General features: G+C 37.3%; 1 protein-coding gene across 1 annotated transcript in view; it reads left to right on the forward strand.

The window, feature by feature from the left end:
• The window catches only part of LOC306883441 (FACT complex subunit SSRP1-like), a 23,743-nt gene extending 941 nt beyond the window's left edge, over positions 1-22,802 (forward strand). The window contains exons 3-18 of the mRNA XM_079438709.1: positions 824-1,009; positions 5,858-5,963; positions 6,832-7,025; positions 9,736-9,836; positions 10,679-10,808; positions 11,746-11,849; positions 11,932-12,060; positions 13,595-13,816; positions 13,936-14,008; positions 15,232-15,361; positions 19,194-19,239; positions 19,325-19,457; positions 19,861-20,028; positions 21,395-21,489; positions 22,102-22,261; positions 22,342-22,802. Of these exons, the coding sequence (XP_079294835.1) occupies positions 824-1,009; positions 5,858-5,963; positions 6,832-7,025; positions 9,736-9,836; positions 10,679-10,808; positions 11,746-11,849; positions 11,932-12,060; positions 13,595-13,816; positions 13,936-14,008; positions 15,232-15,361; positions 19,194-19,239; positions 19,325-19,457; positions 19,861-20,028; positions 21,395-21,489; positions 22,102-22,261; positions 22,342-22,407 (2,043 nt within the window). The 3' untranslated portion in view covers positions 22,408-22,802. The remainder of the gene's footprint in view (positions 1-823; positions 1,010-5,857; positions 5,964-6,831; positions 7,026-9,735; positions 9,837-10,678; positions 10,809-11,745; positions 11,850-11,931; positions 12,061-13,594; positions 13,817-13,935; positions 14,009-15,231; positions 15,362-19,193; positions 19,240-19,324; positions 19,458-19,860; positions 20,029-21,394; positions 21,490-22,101; positions 22,262-22,341) is intronic.
• The last annotated feature ends 1,210 nt before the right edge of the window (positions 22,803-24,012 follow it).

The raw sequence follows: 24,012 nt of genomic DNA on the forward strand, positions 1-24,012 counted from the left end.
GAAAAGGCATTTTCAGATGATCCATCAGGCATTTGAGGAATGTTTATTTGCGTTAATATTTGCATTATATGTTTTGCCCCACAGTAAACATTTCAGAGCTTTGATCTATCATTTAAATATCATCTTGCTAAGACATAATGGGAGATATTGAGTGATGACTGATATTTATATACATTTTATCAGAATCAGAATGAGCTTTATTGGCCAAGTATGTTTATACATACAAGGAATTTGTTATAGTGACCGAACAAACGTGAGTAGCCTGTTATAAAATTTCATTGATTTACATTAAGTCAAATTTTATTTTATTTTTGGCCATATAAATATCAGCATCTGCATGTTTTTGCTCAGTTTTCCTCCTCCAGTTTGAGCCCCATATTCATATTTTATGAGCCATAAAAGCCTGATGTATTAAATATGATGCAAAACATAACAATGCAGACTTTCTTTAATATCTTGTCGGTTCCATTTAAAAAAAGAAGATATTTCTGACTATTATTCATATGTCAGACCTTACAGGGTTAAAATCAGGACATAGAGAAGTGTGCATTGTGCTGTAGTAAACCGCTTTTTGTTAATACATTTCCTACTGCAGTGCTGCGTGCTATACATTTGATCAGATGTTTACTCCAGTGATATAATGCCATTCCAAACATATGTGTGATACTTACTCTTAAACCTGCTGGGATTGTGTTTAGATGCAAAGCTTTAAGAACATGTAATATACATGAGGATATATCACTGTCCAGAAAATGAAGACGCAGTAGCGTAGGAAAAGATCTCTGAATGCTCTCCTCTCATTGCTGTTTGTGTTCGTTGTCAGAATGATGGCCGGCTGAGGTTCAGCAAGCAGTCTGTGGTCTTTAAAAGCCATAAAACAGGGAAGGTGGACAGTATCCCGGCCCCTGATCTCTCTGCGGCCCAGTGGCGTCGTGTCTGTCTGGGTCATGGCATCAAACTGGCCACCAGCAGCGGACACGTCTACAGATACGACGGCTTCAAAGACACAGTGAGTGCGATGGTCGACTGAGAACTGACCAATCAGGGCTGCATATAGATAAATGTAATTAGGCCTGGGCGATGTGGCCAAAAATACAATCATGATATTTATTTATTGCCTATGATATTGATATTTGATGTGTTATATAGCATTAACGGGGAAGGAAATACTTTCCACATGTTTGTCAGACCTTGAGAATACATATAAATCAGTGCTGTCAAACAATTAATCGATATAATATGTGCATTCTGTGTATATTTATTATGGATATATAAATACAAACATATGCATGTATATATTTAAGAAAAATGTTGTTTATATATTAAATATATGTATACATAATATACAAATATGAATGTGTAAACATGTAAATGTTCTAAATATATTCTATGTGTGTATTTATATATACATAATAAATAGAGATGCACCGATTGCAATTTTCTTGGCCGATTTCTGATTTTTTTGGAAGTGTGGCCTGCCGATACTGATTTTTGCTGATTCCGATTTTCTTTCTAAGAACTATAATTGACAGCATATACAAAAATCGACGCAAATTTCAAAGCAAAAATGTGTTTACATAATAAAAGAAGTTATTAGTGGGTGCTTTTTTGAAGCACTCACTATTGTTATTCGGCATACTTATTATTATTATTCTAATTTTCTTCTTCTTTATTCCGCCGTTATTTCGGCGCGCTACTCCTCCCGCAGCTTTTGTCACACACCCATGAATGAGGCGTCAAATCGTGCGGATTATTCGGGAATGGTGTGCTATGACTTTTATAAGCGATCGGGGGTACGGTATTTGCCCCAGGGGCAAAAAAGCGGCCCAAAAATCGTATTGACTTAACATTGCGACAAACTTTGACGAATCATAGCTCAGAGCGAGGATTTCGCAGAAACTTGTGATTTGCCACATTTGAAGAGGCTGGGAGGCTCTGTAAGAACATACCTCACAATGGGGTAAAAGTTTTACCCCTGGGGCAGAAGAGGCCCCCAAAGTTGCCCCATTGACTTACTATGGAGCAGGACGGCCCATGAAATGCATGCGTTTAACCTACTATGGTAAATTGCATAGGGATTTTGTATTGAACATAGCTCTGGATCACAGTGTCATAGAGACAAGGGGGCGGGCTCATTTTACTCAGACGACCAATCAATCTCTCAGGATCATTGTGAAGCTATCAAGCCACGCCCTAGCAACCATTTAGAGCACCTTAGCAACAAGTTCCATAGACATTCATTGAAAGAGATCAAAGGGATATCTCCGGACTGAATTGTCATAGAAACATGAGGGTGGTCTCATTTGACTCAGGGCAGCAAACAGCCAATCATGAATCACCTCAACACTTCCTAGCCCCTCCCTAGCAACCATTTTCGAGCACCTTAACAACCAAAATCCAAAGAGGGATATCTTCCATTCTGAATGTCGCAGAGGCATGGGAGTTGGTTTATATCATTCATAGTGACAAGAAGCCTTTGCAGTTTCATCATTGGCAGCTCCAAGCAACTCCATAGCAACCAAATAGACCACCTTAACAACCAAAATCCAAAGAGGGATATCTTCCATTCTGAATGTCATAGAGGCATGGGGGTTGGTTTATATCATTCATAGTGACAAGAAGCCTTTGCAGTTTCATCATGCAACTCCATAGCAACCAAACAGAGTACCCTAGCAACCAAAATCCAAAGAGGGATATCTTCCATTCTGAATGTCACAGAGGCATGGGAGTTGGTTTATATCATTCATAGTGACAAGAAGCCTTTGCAGTTTCATCATAAAACTCCATAGCAACCAAACAGAGTACCCTAGCAACCAAAATACAATTAGGGATATCTTCCGTTGTGAATGTCACAGAGGCACGGGAGTTGGTTTATATCATTCATAGTGACAAGAAGCCTTTACAGTTTCGTCAAGCAACTCCATAGCAACCAAATAGAGTACCCTAGCAACCAAAATCCAAAGAGGGATATCTTCCATTCTGAATGTCACAGAGGCATGGGAGATGGTTTATATCATTCATAGTGACAAGAAGCCTTTGCAGTTTCATCATGCAACTCCATAGCAACCAAACAGAGTACCCTAGCAACCAAAATCCAAAGAGGGATATCTTCCATTCTGAATGTCACAGAGGCATGGGAGTTGGTTTATATCATTCATAGCACCACCCTGGGTACCATAGCAACGGCCCTAGCAACCATCCTGGGTACCCTAGCAACCGCATAGCAACACCCTAGCAACCACCCCAAGTACCCTAGCAACCACATAGCAACACCTTAGCAACCACCCTGGGTACCCTAGCAACCATCCTGGGTACCCTAGCAACCGCATAGCAACACCCTAGCAACCACCCAAAGTACCCTAGCAACCACATAGCAACACCTTGGCAACCACCCTGGGTACCCTAGCAACGGCCCTAGCAACCATCCTGGATACCCTAGCAACCGCTTAGCAACACCCTAGCAACCACCCCTAGTACCCTAGCAACCACATAGCAACACCTTAGCAACCACCCTAGCAACCATCCTAGGTACCCTAGCAACCATCCTGGGTACCATAGCAACGGCCCTAGCAACCATCCTGGGTACCCTAGCAACCGCATAGCAACACCCTAGCAACCACCTAGCAACACCTTAGTAGCCATCCTGGGTACCCTAGCAACCTCCCTAGCAACCAACCTAGGTACCCTAGCAACCATCCTAATTACCCTAGCAACCACATAGCAACACCTTAGCAACCACCCTGGGTACCCTGGCAACGGCCCTAGCAACCATCCTGGGTACCCTAGGCACCACCCTAGCAACCGAGTGGCGAGTTTTGCCACGCCAAGCACCCACTCACATTTTCTTCAGGAAATGTACATTCTAGTTAAACATTACAATTCCCCAATCTGGACTAAGTTACAGATTTGCTCTCACTTAAACAACTCTCAAAATAAAGTGCTCTGGAAGAAATGACTAACGTAAAATGAGTTGCTTTATGTAACCAAACAGATATCATTTCCCGCTATGTTTGTAAATGGTCATTTTTTTCCCCCAACCTAGCCTTATTAAATGTTATATAAAAATGCAATAAAAGGATCGGCTCAGAATTGGCAAGCCGTGAAACTGATCTCCGGGCCGGTCATGCAAAAAATCGTCTGATTCCAATAACTGGCCAGTCAATTGGTGCATCTCTAATAATAAATATACACAATACACATACATATATAATGTAAACAAACTTTTATTTTGGATGCGATTAATCGAGATGAATCGTTTGACAGCACTATTAAATATATGTATAATATAAAATATAAGAATATGAATAAATAAATGTGTAAATGTAAAAAATATATACTGTATGTGTGAGTATTTATATATACATAATAAATATACACTGAACACACACATATATAATGTAAACAAACTGTTATTTTGGATGCGGTTAATCATTTGACAGCACTAATATAAACATAACTTTGTTCATATTTCAGATACCTTTTCATTTAGGGCAGCGTGAAAATGTTTTCCATTTTATTATTTCCTTGATTCTGTGTTTTATGATGCAATACAAATTTGTCATAAAAATGGTGTCTAATGAAATGATTTAATAAAACTGATCACTTTGGTCATGCTTTTAAAATGTAATCAGATGAGACAGATGAAAATAATTTACAAGTCAATGCATTTTTATGGTCAAGCAAGATGCTGCACAACTGTATAAATGAATGAAAAATACCTTTGTGTGATGTTCTTTAAACGTAATACTATTACTTTGAGAATTTTATTTTGTCACGCAATAGAAATATATGTGTCATAATTTCTTCAATTTAAAGCGGACTTCAATTTTGACGGGTTGTAGTGAAGGTCTTTCAGTTGTAGTTTCAGTGTGTATTTGATGGTAGTTTCTCTCAAATGAAACAGTATAAAGTTGACTCAGTATTAACAGTATTAAGTGACTCAGAGCAGCTCTTAGATGAATTCATGTCTCATATATTGAGATGCAGACGCTGAAAACACAGCAAGCGTCAGGTGAGTTTTAGGTTGTATCAGATGAAATCACGCCATTCATTCGTACAGAACAATCTGACATCTTAGCGACATGCACTGACTGCTATATAACATTATTTCTGTTAGATTAATCATATTGAGGAAAAATGTCCAAATCATTATTGACATAATTTTTTATTGCGATCTCAATATGATACCGTTCATCGCCCAGCCCTAAAATGTAATACTTCCTTTCTGCTTCTGCTTAAATGTTTGTTTTTTCTCTCTGTGCCAAAGGAAGTGCAGTGTGTGTGTGTAATTCAAGATGTTTCAGGAATGCTTTTCTCCAGGGCTTAATCACTGGCCTCAATAATGGATTTGCTGTGTATGTGTGTTTGTATGAAGTCATTGTGTTTGGTACAGTAACTCCTGAAGCATCTGTAACATGTAACGCAGGCAGAGTTGCACAGAGCTGTGTATTTACATGCATTGTTCAACTTTAACAGCGTCGTCATTGTTTGGTCTTTACGTTAGGGAGAGAAAGCCATGTTTTGAGGGAGAACCGTGTGAGAGTTGCTGGTTTGTGTAATGTTAATGTGATCGTGAGGGACTCGCTAAACAATGCCAAGCTCATTAGCGCACAGATGGACGCGCACACACCTGGTGGAGTGACATGTGGAAGCGATTGCGCAGCGCTGGATAAATAAACAGGCTGATTGAGCGTGCTCCGCATCAGCCTCCGGCCGGATTACACACACCTCTGCCGTCCCAGAAGGCCGAGCGCTGCTGCCAACTCGCTTTATTAATGAACCCACGACTGGATGAGAGCGAGAGTCAGGGGAAGTGAGGCATTAATTCTGTTTATCTCTTCTTTCCTCCCTGCCGCAGGATTTTGATAAAATCTCAGCGTTTTTTAAAACCAACTACAAGTTTGAGTTGGCAGAGAAGGACATGTGTGTGAAGGGCTGGAACTGGGGCACTGCTAAATTCACAGGTACACACACACACACACACATCTACACACACTACAGGGAATGCATGAGATTAATGTTATGTCCAAAAAAAATTACGGCTGATAGCCGATAAATGACCGATATGGAAATTCTGTGCTGCTTTGTTACAATAAATAAAAAATGAAGAAGTAAATACTAAAATTAGTCATTTTAAATTCTACAAGTCAGTTTTATAATGTACAGTATGATAAAGTAGATATTAAATTTGAAATTTGTTAAAGGTTACATAGGGTTTTTTTAGATTCACTCCCTAAAAAATTAGCAAAGATCATTTCAGTCTAAAATGGGGAAAAATTAGCGTGTAAAAAAATGATATACAATGCAGACAGATATTAACAGTATTGACTTATAAAGATAAACAAAAATACAACCAATATATTTCTGTACACAACTCCACTGTAAGTTTAATGTTTACATTTTTTTTATTTCCATTAAATAAGGCACTAACTTTTGAATGGGAGTGTAAATTGTGATTTACTGAGGCTAAAAAATGAGACATCTCATGTTTTTAAATGAAAAAGTACTCTGTGTGATTGGTTTTCGGTCCTTTGTATTAAACTATACATACATGCATGATGCAGTTTTTTTCTAATGGTTTAAGCAACTTAATTATTTATGGTTTATAAATATTATTTTAGACATTATGCAATTTTTCCCACAGATAGTCATGTTATTTTATTGCTTTGAGTGCATTAGTAATATTTTGCTCTACGCACCCTCTTGTGGCCTCAGGAGAGAAGTCAAAAGATTTTTTCTTAAAATTATGCCTTTTAAATTCAAATATTGAAATTGAATTGAGTGTTTCAGCTACTTTGACAGCCCTGATGGTCTCTGTGTCTGTCTGCTCAGGGTCTCTGCTGTCGTTTGATGTGAGCGACAGTCCCGTCTTCGAGATCCCGCTGTCCAACGTATCCCAGTGTGCAACGGGGAAGAACGAGGTGACGGTGGAGTTTCATCAGAATGATGACGCGGAGGTGTCCCTCATGGAGGTCCGCTTCTATGTGCCTCCCAACACCGGAGACGACGGCTCGGACCCCGTGGAGGTGTGTGTGTGTGTGTCCCGGTGGGGACTTAACCTGAATACACACAGACTCATGGGGACTTGTGTCACTGTGGGGACCTAAATTAAGATCTCCATTAGGGATGTAACGATTCACTCAACTCATGATTCGATTTGATTCATGATTATTTTATTTTTTTTACAAAAAGATTTAAGACAAATTCTAAATTAAATGTGTACTTTTATTATTGCTTGGACAAAATGCGGCATGTTTCTTTGTGAAATTGAAATATAACACTATAATAATATACTAATATAGCACTTGCATATTTGTTGGTTTTGATTGCTTCTATTGTCCTCATTTGTAAGTCGCTTTGGATAAAAGCATCTGCTAAATAGCAAAATTTAAATATAATGTAAATGTAAATAACGAATAGAAATTTTAAAACAAGCTCCAAATCAAATAAATAAGTAACACAAACAAAAGAAATCTACTCATATAAACAAAATAAGGCATTGTCTGTGCTCTTTCCATTTAAAATTACAGGCAACCACTGCATTTTAATCATGATCCAAACAAAGATGCAGCATTCATGCAACATGAGCAGTTTTGAATCTAAATTAGATTGTATAATGTCGAAATTTGAAGCAATAACAGAATGGTCTGACTTCAGTTTTCTGAAACTACTGTAAACATAAAAAATATCTGCACGAAATGAAACCGAAGATGAGCTGAATGAGACGCAGATTCACTCTCGGCCAGCAGGTGGTGCTTTAAGCGTTTCCGTGGTTTCCGCTGTAAACAAAGCAGCTTTAATATGCATTATACTTTTCTAACGACAGTAAGTTCCCCTCAGACATACATTCATATAAACTCCTAATTGAATCGCCATTTGTTTAGCATCTCAATCGTCACATGAATGGATTTTCAACCGGCTCGCGGTTAATCGTTACATCCCTAGTCTCCATGGGTAAACCAGCTTATAAAATCTTACAGAACGAGTTTTTTTGAGAATGTAAAAATGCATAGTTTCCTATGCATAGGTTTAGGTGTAGGGCGATAGAAAATACGGTTTGTACTAGGGCTGTGCGATATTGAAGAAAAATGCGATACGCGATACCTTGTTAATGTGATACTTGCTGTGGGATACGATATTGCTTTAAGTGTGTAAAATTTATTTAAATCACATTTATTAAAATATTAATTTTTATTTAAATATAAAAATATAAAAAAAATTGTGTCCCTGGAGCACTAAAGCAGTCATCAGTAACACAGGTATATTTGTAGCAATAGACAACAATACATTGTATGGGTCAAAATTATACATTTTTATTTTTATGCCAAAAATCATTAGGATATTAAGTAAAGATCATGTTGGTGAAGATATTTTGTAAATTTCCTACTGTAAATATATCAAAACTTAATTTTTGATTAGTAATATGCATTGCTAAGAACTTCATTTGAACAACTTTAAAGGAGATTTTCTCAATATTTAGATTTTTTTGCACCCTCAGATTCCAGATTTACAAATAGTTGTATCTCAGACAAATATTGTCCTATCATAACAAACCATACATCAATGGAAAGATTATTTATTCAGCTTTCAGTTGTTGTAGAAATCTCAATTTAAAAAAAACTGACCCTTATGACTGGTTTTGTGGTGAAACTTCTGAAAGTGACAAGCAGTGTTTTAGAGTTACATAAGTTATGATACAAATCTGAAAATGTAATTTTAGCATCAGTGTGAAGAAACACAACAAAATGAATGCCACTTATTTTATATCAATGTAACTTTGTTTTCCGTTTATTACTTAAAGTGCACTTTAAGCATTTCTTCAATACCATAGTAAAAACTATAGCCTAAGAAACATGATTAAAGGCAAGTGAACACTCAGTAAAAAAATTAATAAAAATAACTACACAAAATACAAGCATAGATAAATAACATTTACAAATAAAATAAGGTCTAGCAGTAGTGTTCTGGTACAGAAATGTAATGTGTAAATTAACACTGCATAGTTTACTGTATGAATTAAATTTAGATTTAAAGCTGTTTTGTTGTTTGATTAGCATTAGTGACATTTTCAGCAGCACGTGTTTATAGGCTGCTGTCCCTTTAAGACCGACTGATTCAGTGATGATACACATCCCATTTCTTTCTCAGCTGTTTGTTTTCATTTAAAACATAAGTCAGAAGTATTTATATAGTGCTTTTTACAATGCAGATTGTGTCAAATCAGCTTTACAGTAAAGCATAACTGACTGCGTTTACAAGAGCGATTGTCGAGACGGGTAGTTTTGACAATTCTGTTTCAAGAATTATTTCTGTTTCATAAGTCTGTTCAAACATAAGGAGATGCGAAAGACGAATCAACTGTGTTTGCGAGGTCAGACTCGTGTCTGTGTGTGTGCTTTAAGATCACATGCTGTCCGAGATACACTTCAGGTTTGTGTCAGACAGCAAGACGAGACGGCAAGGAGTCAAGCAATTCTCTGCTATATGCATCGACCTAAAACTTTAACTTTTTGCAGCGCTTTGAAATAGCCTATTAATAAAATGATTCAGATATCCCATGCCGTTGCGATATGCATATACATTTGCGATATTCCGATATATCGTGCAGCCGTAGTTTGTACAGTTGAAAACCCATTATGCCTATGGAGAGTCCCCACAAGCATAGTAAACCAGATGTGTGTGTGTGTGAGCTGCAGGTGTTGGTTCTGATGATGATCATGTCTCTCTCTGTCGCAGGCGTTCGCTCAGATTGTTCGTTCGAAGGCAGATGTCATCCAGGCTACTGGAGACGCTGTGTGTGTCTTCAAAGAGCTTCAGTGCCTTACACCGAGAGGAAGGTAAGCGTTGTGCTTTTAAAGCATCCGTGATTCAACAATACACATCTTTTGCCAGATCAGTTGATTAATTGTTAATTTATCAAAAAAAGGAAATTTGTCATTTACTCATCTTCATATCATCACAAACCTAAAAGACCTTTGTTCACTTTTGAACATAAAATAAGGATGCAAACTGTTTCAATTATTCAGAATGATGTTTCTCAATACCGATCTCTTAACTAATGCTGTAAACTATACGGAAACCCTCTCATTTGCTACATAATATGGAATCTGGACCACAAAACCAGTCATAAGGGTCAGTTTTTTTAAATTAATCATTATCTGAAAGCTGAATAAACAAGCTTTCCATTGATGTATGGTTTGTTAGGATTGGACAATATCGCCTTTAAAGTTGTCCAAATGAAGTTCATAGCAATGCATATTACTAATCAGAAATTAAGTTTTGATATATTTACGGCAGGAAAGTTACAAAATATCTTCATGGAACATGATCTTTACTTAACATCCTAATGATTTGTGTCATAAAAGAGAAATGTATAATTTTGATCCATACAATGTATTGCTGGCTATTGCTACAAATATACCTGTGTTACTGATGACTGGCTCTGTGCTGCAGGGACACATATTAGAGGTTAAAATTAACAATTATTCAATGCTACTTATTTTCAGATAATATAACAATTGCATTCAAATAAAACCTTTTGTATACAATTAAGGTAGTTTTCATAAAAATGAAGGGGTGTTAGGCCTCACTAAATAATGAACCGTAATTAAGCTCCCTCTTGTGTTTTCTGAGTGATGCACATGACTTGTGTTTGACTGCATCAGTGTTTGTCTTTCAGATATGATATCCGTATCTACCCCACCTTCCTGCACCTGCACGGTAAGACGTTTGACTATAAGATCCCCTACACCACCGTCCTGCGGCTCTTCCTGCTGCCGCACAAGGACCAGAGGCAGATGTTCTTTGTGGTGAGTTTTGTGTGATTTGCCCCAACAAAGACAAACTAAACCTAATGGCTGTGTTTACATGCACTCAAATGATCGTTTATGATTGGTTTGATGGCTCAGTCTGACTGAACACGTGAAAATCAGTCCGATTGAGCGCACTCAGAATGAAATGTCAATCAGTGCTGTCTAGACCTAAAATGTGACGCTAAGAAGTTAAATATCGAGTGAGTTACATCTTAGACACAAAATTGCCACAAAAACACACTCAGCAAAATAGTTTAATTATCGTTATAGAAAAAAAAGTCCCCAATATCGAGACACTTTTTTTTATCACACACCCCTTATGCATTATAAACAGATTTGGGTTTTTTCATATTGATGAAATTGGGTGCATGTAAACATGCCTGTTGTGTCCCGTGCTGAATAATGCATTGGTGTGCTGCCACCTGCTGGTTAAATGCAGAATCTCAGGTTTTATTCTGTAAATCTTTTCAGATGATATGTGTCCCTGCAGCACAAAAGCAGTCATGAGTAGCACAGGTATATTTATAGCAATAGCCAACAATACATTGTTTAGTTTAAAATTGTCCATTTTTCTTTTATGCCAAAAATCATTAGGATATTAAGTAAAGATTATGTTCCATGAATATATTTTGTGAATTTCTTACTGTAAATATATCAACTTCATTTTTGATTAGTAATATGCATTGCTAAGAACTTCATTTGAACAACTTTAAAGGTGATTTTCTCAATATTTAGATTTTTTTGCTCCCTCAGATTCCAGATTTTCTAATAGTTGTATCTCAGACAAATATTGTCCGATCCTAACAAACCATACATCTATGGAACCTCGGTTTAAAAAAATTGACCCTTATGACTGGTTTTATGGTCCAGGGTCACATTTATAAAAATACTGCTTTGTGGTTCTTGATCAAGTCTGAATGCTTTTGTTTTCCAGATCAGTCTCGACCCGCCCATTAAACAGGGTCAGACGCGTTATCATTTCCTCATCCTCCTCTTCTCCAAAGATGAAGAGCTCAGTCTAGCTCTGAACATGAGCGAGTGAGTACGCTGGGCTTTCTCTGTCTGTCTGAGGTTCACTGCTGTTAGCTTTGCTGACTGGCTCTGTCTCTGTCCTCTCTAGGGACGAGGTGGTGAAGCGTTATGAAGGCAAGCTCAGTAAGAACATGTCCGGGCCGCTCTACGAGATCGTCAGCAGGGTCATGAAGGCTCTGGTCAACAAGAAGATCACGGTGCCTGGAAACTTCAAGGGGTAAAGCACACAAACAGATGCGCTTATATTAAACAACTTTTTATGTTTCTCATTAGGGGTGGATGATATACTAGCATTATTTCTATTGTGGATGAGCAAAGCACAGCTGGATAACAATCACTTTACATTTAGAGACAAAATGAGGAATAACTTGTTCAGAAAGGTCAATTATTTGGTCGTTTGATCATATAATAGTTTTTTTTTTTTGTTATAAAAATTAAGAGAAAATTATATTTAATGTTTTTATTCCTAGGGGTGTGTGATATTGACCCAATGTTTTTGTTTTTTTCCTCGATAACAATAATTGCACAATATTTTGCTAAGTGTGTTTTTGTGCTGGTACTTTGGCTGCTTTAGGCCCGTCGTCGATGAATATGAGACTAAAACCACCAGTAGGTGGCAGCAAGTCATTCAAACAATTCGTTCAAAGCAGATGATTAATTTAGAAACTAAGCAAGTCTTTATACATGGATCATTGAATCATTGACTCAAATGATTCGTTCAAAAGCAAATTCATTCAGGAACGAAACATCGTAGTGTTGATCTGAGACGCAAATGTTCTGCTCCAGCTTTGATTGGAACTTTTTTATTGGCAAAACAGAAAAAACTGGCAATATTTTGTCTTTAATGTAACTCACTTAATATTAACTTCTTGTTTGTTGAACTTGTATAAAATGTAATATCACATTTGCGATCGCGCTAATATTCAGGAAAACCGCACTGTTGCTTGTTTGATATTAAGTATATCATATCTTGTAAATATAATAAAACAAAAAAAAACATACAGGGATATTTTTTTGCTTTCATAACTTGAATTATAGGGTCGTTTAACTAAAAGGCTTCATCATGCAGTGAATGCTTTTGGACTCAAGATTTTTTATTTTTTTGCAAAGTGAGTGACATACTCCGTATCAGCTCACATATCATTAAAACAATTATGATATTTTAAATGATAAATATCACACACCTTTTTTACACCAAATATTGTGGTTATAAATTGCTCATGTTATCCACACCTACTTTTCATAAATGTGACCCTGCAGCACAAAAGCAGTCATCAGTAGCACCGGTATATTTGTAGCAATAGACAACAATACATTGTATGGATCAAAATTATACATTTTTATTTTATGCCAAAAAATAATTAGATATTAAGTAAAGATCATGTTCCATGAAGATATTTTGTAAATTTCCTACTGTAAATATATCAAAACTTCATTTTTGATTAGTAATATGCATTGCTAAGAACTTAATTTGAACAACTTTAAAGGAGATTTTCTCAATATTTAGATTTTTTTGCTCCCTCAGATTCCAGATTTTCAAATAGTTGTATCTCAGACAAATATTGTCTGATCATAACAAACCATACATTAATGGAAAGATTATTTATGCAGCTTCCAGATGATGCATAAATCTCAATTTCAGAAAATTTAACCTTATGACTGGTTTTGTGGTCCAGGGTCACAAATTATTGTGTGTTAGGATGAGAAGTTGAGGTCTTTAAGTCTTCATCTCTCTCTCTCTGTGTGTGTAGTCACTCAGGGTCTCAGTGTATAACATGTGCGTATAAGGCGAGCTCAGGGCTGCTGTATCCTCTGGAGCGAGGCTTCATCTACGTGCACAAGCCACCTTTTCACCTGCGCTTCGAGGAGATCTCCTGCGTTAACTTCGCCAGAGGAACCACCACCACCCGCTCCTTCGACTTCGAGATCGAGACCAAGCAGAATAACCAGTACACCTTCAGCAACATCGAGAGGTAAACCACACCTGGTCATCACAGACAGCAGCGTCCTTCATCTGTTACTCATGAGCAGATCTCTGCAGTCTGCTGAGTCACAGAAATAATGGAGACCACCGCTCTTCTGTCTTATGCAGGGAAGAATATGGAAAACTCTTTGATTTTGTCAATGCCAAGAAGCTGAACATCAAGAACAGAGGATTTAAAGAGGTAATTTCAAAAGGTTTATTTTGGTGTAAGTAATATGCACCATAGGGCTGGGCAATATCCAAATTTCTTAATAGAAGTAATTATAGTTATAAATGATATCTAAATGAAAGGTCTTTTTAAAGCCAGTTCTAGTGAATCAGTATTTTTATAAATCTAGCTAAAAACATTCAATCTCTTTTCTACAGTTTTTCAGTAAATCAGCACAATGATTTTTTCTCGCTAGACTACTGTTGAGAAGTTTAGTTGGGTTTTTGAAAAAAAAAAAAAAAAAAATTTTTTTCCCAGCAAGGATTGGTCAAACGTGGCAGTAAAGACATTAATAAATGCTGTTCAAACTTTCTATTCATCTGCGAATCCTGAAAAATCTTGGGCAGCACAACTGTTTTCAACGTTATAATATACTATAATAATATTATAATAATCAGAAATGTTTCTTGAGCAGCATATTAGGATGATTTCTGAAGGATCATGTGACACTGAAGTCTTGAGAAATGATGCTGAAAATTCAGTGCTGCATCACAGAAATAAATTACAGTTTAACACATTCACATAGAAAACTGTTATTTTAAATTCTAATAATAATTCACAATATTACTGTTTTTACTATATTTATAAACAAATAAATGCAGCCTTGATGAGCAGAAGAAACCTCTATCAAAAACATTAAAATAAATCGGACTGACCCAAACTTTTGAACAGTATTGCATGTACCCCATTAGAACAAACTCAGATTTCTTCTGCTTCTGAATGAGTGCAGGATTCAGTTATCTCATTATTCACAATGTTAGATGATAACATGTATTTAAAGTCACTTTATGTCAGGCCTTAATGTGCTATATCCATTTAGCATTTCTTAATTTTCTTTTCTCTCCCTTGCATCCTTTCTCTCACTCATTCTGACTGCTAGTGATCAGGTTTTGTCCCAAATGTTGTGCGAGTTAAAATTGAATCGATTGTTATGAGTTTTTCTCTCAAGTCGTGTTCACTCACGGCTGGATGTGCAATCTGAAACCGGTTTAACTAAATAAACAATCCATTCTGTTGACGGATCTGTGCTGATGGGAATAAGCAGGAAGAGTGTTTGAACCTCTGATTCTCTGATCCAGACTCTGTGTGTTTATACTGATGAAGACACACTTTCACTGAACCTCCTGCGGACAGCAGCCGCGTACACAGTCATGTGTTACACTGACATTATTTATGGTATGGTTTGTTTGTGCTAGGGCATGAAAGGAGCAGACGGCTACAGCGACTCTGATGAAGACAAGCATGACGCTTACCTGGAGAGAATGAAAGAAGAGGGCAAGATCAGAGATGAGGGAGACGGCAGCGACGATTCAGAGGGCGATAGCGGTACTATTATTTATTATTTATTTTAATTTATTAAAGGTGCAATAGGAGATCTCGGAAAATGCCAACTTTAGCCTGATAGCACTGAAAGCGAATGTCCCACCCTCCCAGCAATCGCCGTCCAAAGCCACGCCCCCTGAACGCACATACTCTCAGCAGAATACCAGAGACAACATTAAATTACTACAATAGGCTACATCAACGGTTTCCAATTACAGTCCTCGCACCCTCCCTGCACATCTCATATCTCATCACGTCTGACGGTTGTTCTGTTCGACCATAAGTCATAAGTGCCCTGCGAAGTGGACAGCGCAAGATATTCTGCCATGATTCTAGTTCAAAGCGAGTGTACCATACAAAGGGCATTAAAGTGTGCGAGACATGAATTTAAATTGTATTTATTTACAGAGGTATATTATGTCACACTTCTGTAGTAATTTTCATCTGTGTGTGAAGACGCTGCGCAGCGTAAATCCGTGAATGAATGTTCCGAAGTGAAATAAACTTCAATGGATTTTCCCTGTTCAGGGAGTAGGGAGCAATGAGCACTGTGTAGGGATCATGTCAATCGGAACACAGTTCATGCACAGTAGCTCTCTTCTAACGAGCTGGTTATGTGAATCGGGTGTTAACTAAGAGAGACATGCAAAAGGACTGGAATTGGGAACCGCTGGCAGGGCTCCAAACTGCGACTAAAATGGCCGCATTTGCGACCAAAAATATTAATTTGCGAGTGAAGTTTTTGCTGAGGTCGCCACTGGCGACTATATATAATTTGCATGAAAGGACTTTTTTCCCGATTGTTTTGCGCTCACATCTTTTGTTATGTTCACGTATTAAACTTACATAAGACGATGCGCATCAAAGTTTTACTGAAAAGAGTTTCAAACAGTCCTCGTCTCTGCCGCACACAGTCTGCTGAACGCAGTGAGAGAGACCTGAAAGGGCCTGTTTACACCTGCTCACTTCATGCATTTTCTCTGATCGGATATCTATATGATTTGTTAAAACGTTTCCCCATTTACACTTGGCCACATAAATGTGTCTTCGCAAAACCGATATAAATCCGTTCTTCAATTCCCGCTTCATATGCAAATATAACGGAGTTCACGTCAATGAAAGCAATGGATAATTTTATTAATTATCAGCTAATTTCAATATCAAGAGAGCGCGCGGCATCAGCACTGGAAAGATAGGCTAGTCTCGCTACTTTTAATGAAGAAGATTGTGTGTTGAGCGTCTGCGGCTTACTTTCAGGTTCATTCAGTTTGCGCGTCGCTTGCTGAAGAAATACTCCGCTACTCATCCGCGGTGATGCTTGCTGCATTGCGCTGTCATATCTGACTATAACATGCCATATAGCCTATAAAACGCTCTCACACGTCTATTACTTTAATATTATGGCAGGAGTAAAATTACCATATGTGGTTTCAACAACCAGATGCATTTACACTTGTCCGGTTTCGCCCAGACCACCTCCTGAAGTGGTTCGAGCGATTGGATTTATATCCGTCTCGAATGCGTTTCGGACGGCATTTACACCTGGTCTTTTCAGGATCAGATAGCTATCCGATCAGGAAAAAAATGCATGAAGTGACCAGGTGTAAACAGCCCCAAAGTGCAAGTGCAGAAAAGCCGTGTCTATTTCGTGCACAACTTGAACAAACTTCAACAGGTAAAGCTGTCAGCTCTGTGCATACTGGCAATATCGTCAACAATTCTCATTTATAATCATTACTAATATGGCTTCTTCTTATCGAGATCTTAGTCTATATGCTGTGTTCTGTTAATGCATGGACTTCCTGTTATTTGAAGCGCACTTGCCATCCAGTAATCGCAAAAAGCTTTGTGCTGTCTTACTTTTTAATAAACAAAGTATCAGCTTTAAAATGCTAGGAAATTCAAATGATGCGGTTTGGGTGCTCTTTAATGCGGACCACAAGCGCACACTGTCGGTAATATAAACACCAGTACCCCGCGTCCACACGGTCCGTGTATGCGTCCAGATCGCGCGAGCGGAGAGTATCGCACTTAATGCTCAGGCGCGATCTCTTTAGCACCTCAGTTAAAGCAGCAAGTGAACCCATTATATATTTCGATTTACTACTATAGTATGAAATTAACATGATCAAATGGTAGGCAATAAGAAAGCCTATAGTACAACTTACTGAAATGTTTTATGTAAAAGCTGTGTTTCAGTGTTTCAAACTGAGGAAATGTATAAAGCTTGTAAACATTGCATTGTAATACATTTACCTCAGAATAACCACTCAGTGTCCATAAACTCATCAGTCAGCTAGAAAAATAACTATAAAGAGGAGCGTTTTGCTATATTAATGTGCTGTTGCATATTAATATTTTTACTTATTCTGTTGTACATGATTCAACTCCTCCTATAAAATTGCATTTTACTAATGAAGAAAAACAGACTGAATGTGTGAAAGACGTGACAACATTTATAGGATGCACTGCACTCAGTTGCCAAGTGATGCTTATGGTCCATGATATTGGTACAGATTCTGTGTAACCAACAATTCTTTGTGACTGTATATTTCAAGTTGTAAAAGACATTTAATTCACACTTTAAGTGAACCTTAGTCCCCCGGTCGACCTGATCATCTACAAGATGGATTAAAATGCTGATAAAGCCTAGAAAAGATAAGACATAAACACATGACAAAATGATTGAAATGTTAAAATAGGGGGGAAAAATAAAATGATAATAATAAAATAAACCACTTTTATTCTGTGGCACCTAAAAAAATAATTTGGCGCCTAAGTTTTTCTTTTATAGGAGCCAATGGCTCCTTACTCGATTTTTTTTGTCTGGAGCCCTGCGCTGGGCTACATCATGTGTCATTCACCTGTGAGAAAACTTCATAGTACAGTTAGTAAAAGTACTAAAATACCAGGAAGGAAGATTGTTGATGTTTGCCTGCTATTCTAGCTGTGCGTGAACGCGGACTGAGCGTTTTGATTGGACGAACATTTCTTGGTCCAACACCTTCCATATAATATATAAATACAGATAAATACATTTAGACCACTTAGCTTAATGATTGCTATCAGGATGTGAAGAGACTTTCAACCAGAATAACAAAAAATGTTTCTGAAGACAATCACCTATTGCACCTTTAATTGTTTATTTTGCTCTGTTACTGGTCAAATTAACCTTAAGCAAACAAACAAAAATATCTGCAACATGAAGCAACTGCACAAAACTAAAACATCAGACAAGCTCAATAAATATTTGATTATTACTCTTTATTATTAGTGTTTTATTACCTTAATTATATGTATGTTTGCACTAAGTCTGTACTTTCTGTACTGAAGGTCCTGACACCACGACGAATTCCGTGTGTGTGTGTGTGTGTGTGTGTGTGTGTGTGTATAAACACACTTGACAAAGCTCTTTCTGATTCTGAGGAAAAGACAAATTCACTTTTTGACAGCAGGTGGCGCTAATAGAACAGCAATAACATAATAGCAATATAGCGTTTCCACTGCTGTACACAGCTCCGCGCTTATAAACACTCATTTAATACTGTATGTATTTTACAGAGGTAAGAGGAAAAGAAAATGCCTTTTCTGAAGACAGTTCTCCTCATACATTCATAATAACCCCCATCCCAATTCAATATTTATGGTTTTCTTCCATTTAGAGCATCTCAAACAATGAATTTGTTCTCTGGTACAGTATTTTATCTGTATTCGCTCCTCTTCGTGTCCGTCTTCAGTGCATCTTTGTAATATCATGATGATCACTACGTTTGTGTTACCGAATGATGTCCTGTCCGAGTAGCTACTGTAGTTAATAAGGTTTATCTTCCTGTAGATGAGTCTTTCAACCCTGGAGAAGAGGATGACGATGTCCCAGAAGAGTAAGTGATTTTAACCTTTCTTTTCCCTTGATGCTTAGACGGTTTGTCAGTCTTTCAGTCTGGTAATATAATGCTGTCTGTGCAGGTATGACAGTAATGCTTCAGTGAGCGACAGTGAGGCAGATGGAGACAGCGAGGAAGAAGGCAAGAAGAAAAAACCTGAAAAGAAGCCCAAGAAAGTGGTGAAGGAGAAGAAAGAGAGGAAGCCACGGAAAGAGGTCAAATACATATCATGCATATCAATATTTCATAAATGAAAGGCATCAGAGAGATGCACACTAGTGCTTTTGACAGCATGCTAGTTTGCTATTGTCTGATAAGATGACACAAACAACACTGTGAAGTACCTTAACCCTTTCATGCATGAATTATTAAATCACAAAGTAATTTTTTTTTTACTAGGTTCCAAATATTTTTTTTTAAACAAGTGAAAAATCATGCTAATAACTTTTTTTGTCAATATATTTTATTTTGAGGGAGTTACATATCTGTCCACTGTAGTGGACACCATGCATGAAAGGGTTAATTAGTTGACAGTTCAGAAACTGAAACACACATGACCTGCATTAGCACACTGTATTAACCCTCTCCTCTCTCTCTCTCTCTCTCTCTGGCCAACAGAAGAAGGTGAAGGACCCCGCGGCTCCGAAGAGGCCGATGAGCGCTTACATGCTCTGGCTGAACGGCAACCGAGAGCGAATCAAGAGTGAGAATCCTGGGATATCAGTCACTGAAATCTCCAAGAAGGCTGGAGAAATGTGGAAACAGCTGACCAAAGACCGCAAAGAGGTGACAAAATCACACAACAGTAACCAGAAAGTCCTCTCAGCACCCGTTAACTCTTTCCCCGCCAGTTTTGTTATAAACAAAAAAAAAAAAAAGTTGCAAGCCACCTCCACCTTTTTGATCATTTTGACAAAATTTCATGGTATATTTCGTTGTATGAATATGTGAACATGCAATATGTAAAAAAACAAAAAAACCAGAGCCTCTGCACTTAACCTGTTAAACAAAAAATCTGTTCCACTCTAGATTTTAATTTATTAACACATGAATGTGGGAATTTTTCAAAAAAAGCAACACTTCATTCAGAATCAGATTCAGAATGAAAACATTGGAGTCAAACGCTTTAGTGAACACCTCCAAAGCTTCACAGTCCTAAACCACTTCCTGTGTCTATATATATATATATATATATATATGGCCCGGGGTGGGGTCCTGTGGCTAATTTTAAATGAATTACAAAATTAGTTTTTAAAAAGGTTTCTATTTAATGAAAAATTAGCCTTATTCAATTAACTATTATTTATAAGTTTTTTTTTTCCCCTCCTGGGGTCTGAAATAGAGGAATTTTGGTCCATATTGATATTTAAACATTATTTTGCTGAATGTGTTTTTGTGCTGGCACCTTGGCTGATTTGGGTCTCTCATGGATAAATAAATAAGACAATAAAACCGCCAGTAGGTGGCAGCAAGTCCCTGTTTTGACTTACTGATTCATTCATATAAAACAATTCATTCAAAACTGCTGAGAAACAAAACAAGTGAGCCCATCTGAATGGAATCACTGGCTCACTCCATTCGATCAAAATCGGATTCATTCCCGTAATGAAACACCGTTGCTCTGCACTGTAGCATGAAACTAATAACACATTTGTGCTTGCGGTCTCGCGCACGTGCTGATATATAGAAAAGTACATTGCTTGTGCAATGAATTTTGTGTATTGCTTTATTGTATCTAAATGTTGTTATTTTTGTTATAAGAAAAAAGTTAAAATTAAACCTGTTTTACTGTATTATGACAACTTTTTTGCAACTAAATTTTAATATTGTGATAATACCGTATACAGTGATGAAAGCATTAGCAATTAATCGCAACATGAAAATTTGATACTGGCATATCCCTAGTGGCCATAAAATGCATTTGTAATTTTTTTACAAATATAAAGCACATCCACAGCTGAACCGGGGTCCGTATGTCAAGCAGACTGAACTGAATTCATTGAAGAAAACTGTCAGAAATTCTTGCTTTCCTGTAAATGCAGGACATTTATTGTGTTGCAGACAGATGATTGAAGCATAAAGTCCTGATGCTGTGCAGTTATAGAGTAAACTGACCTGTTTATCAGCTCAATGTCTCTTGTGTGTGTTGCAGGAGTGGGACAGAAAAGCTGAAGAGGCCAAGAAACAATATGAGAGAGCCATGAATGAGTACAGAGCGAGTGGAGGAGGATCGGCGCCTGTTACTAAGTGAGCAAACATCTATCAAACAAAAAATAGCATTTTTGTATACAGTGTATCCTTTCTACATTAACTTCGGGATATCAGATTACATCAAAGAAATAATCCCCAGATTAATCATACAAAAATGTTCAAAAGTTTGGGTTATTTCTTCTGCAGAAGTTGTCTCTTCTGCTCACCAAGTCTGCATTTATTTGATCAAAAATACAGTTCAAATTGTGAAATATTATTAGAATTTAAAACAGCTGTTTTTTATGTGAATATCTGTTGAAATGTAATTTATTTCTGTGCTCAAAGCTGTATTTTCAGCATCATTACTGCAGTCTTCAGTGTCACATGATCTTCAGAAATCATAATAATATACTGATTTACTGCTCAACAAACATTTCTGATTATCATCAATGTTGAAAACAGCTGCACAATATTTTTGTGGAAACCGTGATGCATTTTATTCCAGATTCACAGATGAATAGAAAGTTAAAAGAACAGCATTTATTTGAAATAGAAGTCTTTTGTAACATAATTGTCACTTTTGATCCATTTTTTTTGAATGATGGTGTACATTACGATGTTACATGCAGCCCTGCTTTCTGTTGACACAGTCATTGCTTGTGCTTTTAGAGAAAAGAAGAAGAAAGGAGGGAAGGTGGAACCTAAGAAGAAGAGTGTAGTAGAAAAGGAGAAGAAGGAAGGTGGAAACGAGAGCTTTAAGAGTAAAGAGTTCATCTCCAGCGAGGAGAGCTCGTCTGAATCCGATCACGACAGAGGCAGCAAACGCAAGGTGTGCGACTGATTCCTTTCCCCTCGGCTTTACTGGAGTTATGTAGATGTGCATCATTTAACCTGCTTTATCCGTCACAGGCTTCTGATGATGATGAGGAGGAAGCATCCACACCGGCCAGCTCAGAGGAGTCGGGATCTGACTGATGATTACTGACAGCACAGAGACATTTCCACATCTCAGGTTTCACAGAGAATAACTGATGCTTACTCGGACCAAGACCTACTTCTGTGCCTCTAAGCACATTTTATACCTGTTTTTCCATTCAGACTGAGAACCTGGAAATAGACGGGGAACATTTTTCTTTCCTTTGAGAGCGTCATGATTTTTTTTAAATTTTATTTTCAGCAGACAGACATAATTCAGGGAAGTGTAGATAGATCTACTTGTAGGGAGTTTTGCCCTTTTTATTTGCTTTTTTTTTTTTTTTTTGACTGCACTTCAGTAAATGTTTTGGTTATTTCGCTAACATGTTTTGTACTTTAAGGTATCAATGTTCATCACTGTTTTGCTATAAAAGTTCAGTGAATGATTCGGTGTCCCTGTGTTTGTGTGATTGGTCATGTGATGTCTTTACTGAAGATGCTTTAGTGTCTTTTATAGATGAAAACGCATACAGGTAAGAACAAGTGGTGAGGAAGTGCTGACGATACAAGCTGGACTGATTGGCATTTGTGGCAGCGTTAATTAAATTATTTAGCATTAAGCGTTTCACCCATAGACAGCTGTTATTAGGTTTAACTGTTATTGAGTGTGGTTTTAATGCTTTAAGCGCTAAAGGGATAGTTAACTCAAATGAAAATGCTCATTAATTACTCACCCTCATGTCGTTCCAAACCCGTAAGACCTTTGTTCTTCTTGAGACCACAGATTAAGATATTTTTGATGAAACCCTCCATAGACAGCAAGGGAACTACCACGGTCAAGGAAGCGTAGTAAATGCATCAGTAGTTTAACCTGCATTTTATGAAGTTACGAGAATACTTTTGGGGAGCAAAGAAAACAAAAAGAAGTACTTTATTCAATGATTTGTTATTTTCTGGGACAGTCCATCACCATTAGAGAGTACCAAGTTGCATGCTTCATGATGCTCTCCGTAATGGTGACGCGAGGGACAAGAATTGTTCAATAAAGTAGATATTTTAGTTTTCTGTGTGCACAAAAATTCTCATAGCTTCATAAAATTAGGGTTGAACAAATAGTCACGTGGACTATTTTAATGAAGTCCTTACTACATTTCTGTGCCTTGCGTTAGTTCCCTTGCTGTCTATGGAGGGTCAGAGAGGGTCATGTGGAACATATCCGTGTTTGTTTGTGCATCAGTGTCTGTAATGTGTCCTGCAGCTGCGAAACACTTAAGATGTAGGTTATAGTCAATATTGGTCAGATGTATCTGATATAAAGGATGCACGAATGAAACTGTGACCACAAACACCAACTTAAGTGAATTAAAGGCAATAATCAGCAATGTATATTTTTAATGTTACAAGATGTGTTGATGCAAATGACTTTATTTGAATGTTTCATTGATACAACATGAGTTGTTAGAATTTATTAATTCAAACAAAGTTAACATCAAATTTCAACAAACAGACATAAAGGATGCTCACATTATAACATGACCATAAACATTCAGTTTCTTTCTTTTCCCTGAAGACATATTCAAAAAATACATAAAATGTGAAACACATAGCAGGGACGTTACTCAATTTCTCCATTAACTGTAACAATTAAGAATAATTCACAATTGG

This window comes from Barbus barbus (genome assembly GCF_936440315.1).
Source record: "Barbus barbus genome assembly, chromosome: 17".
Taxonomy (NCBI): domain Eukaryota; kingdom Metazoa; phylum Chordata; class Actinopteri; order Cypriniformes; family Cyprinidae; genus Barbus; species Barbus barbus.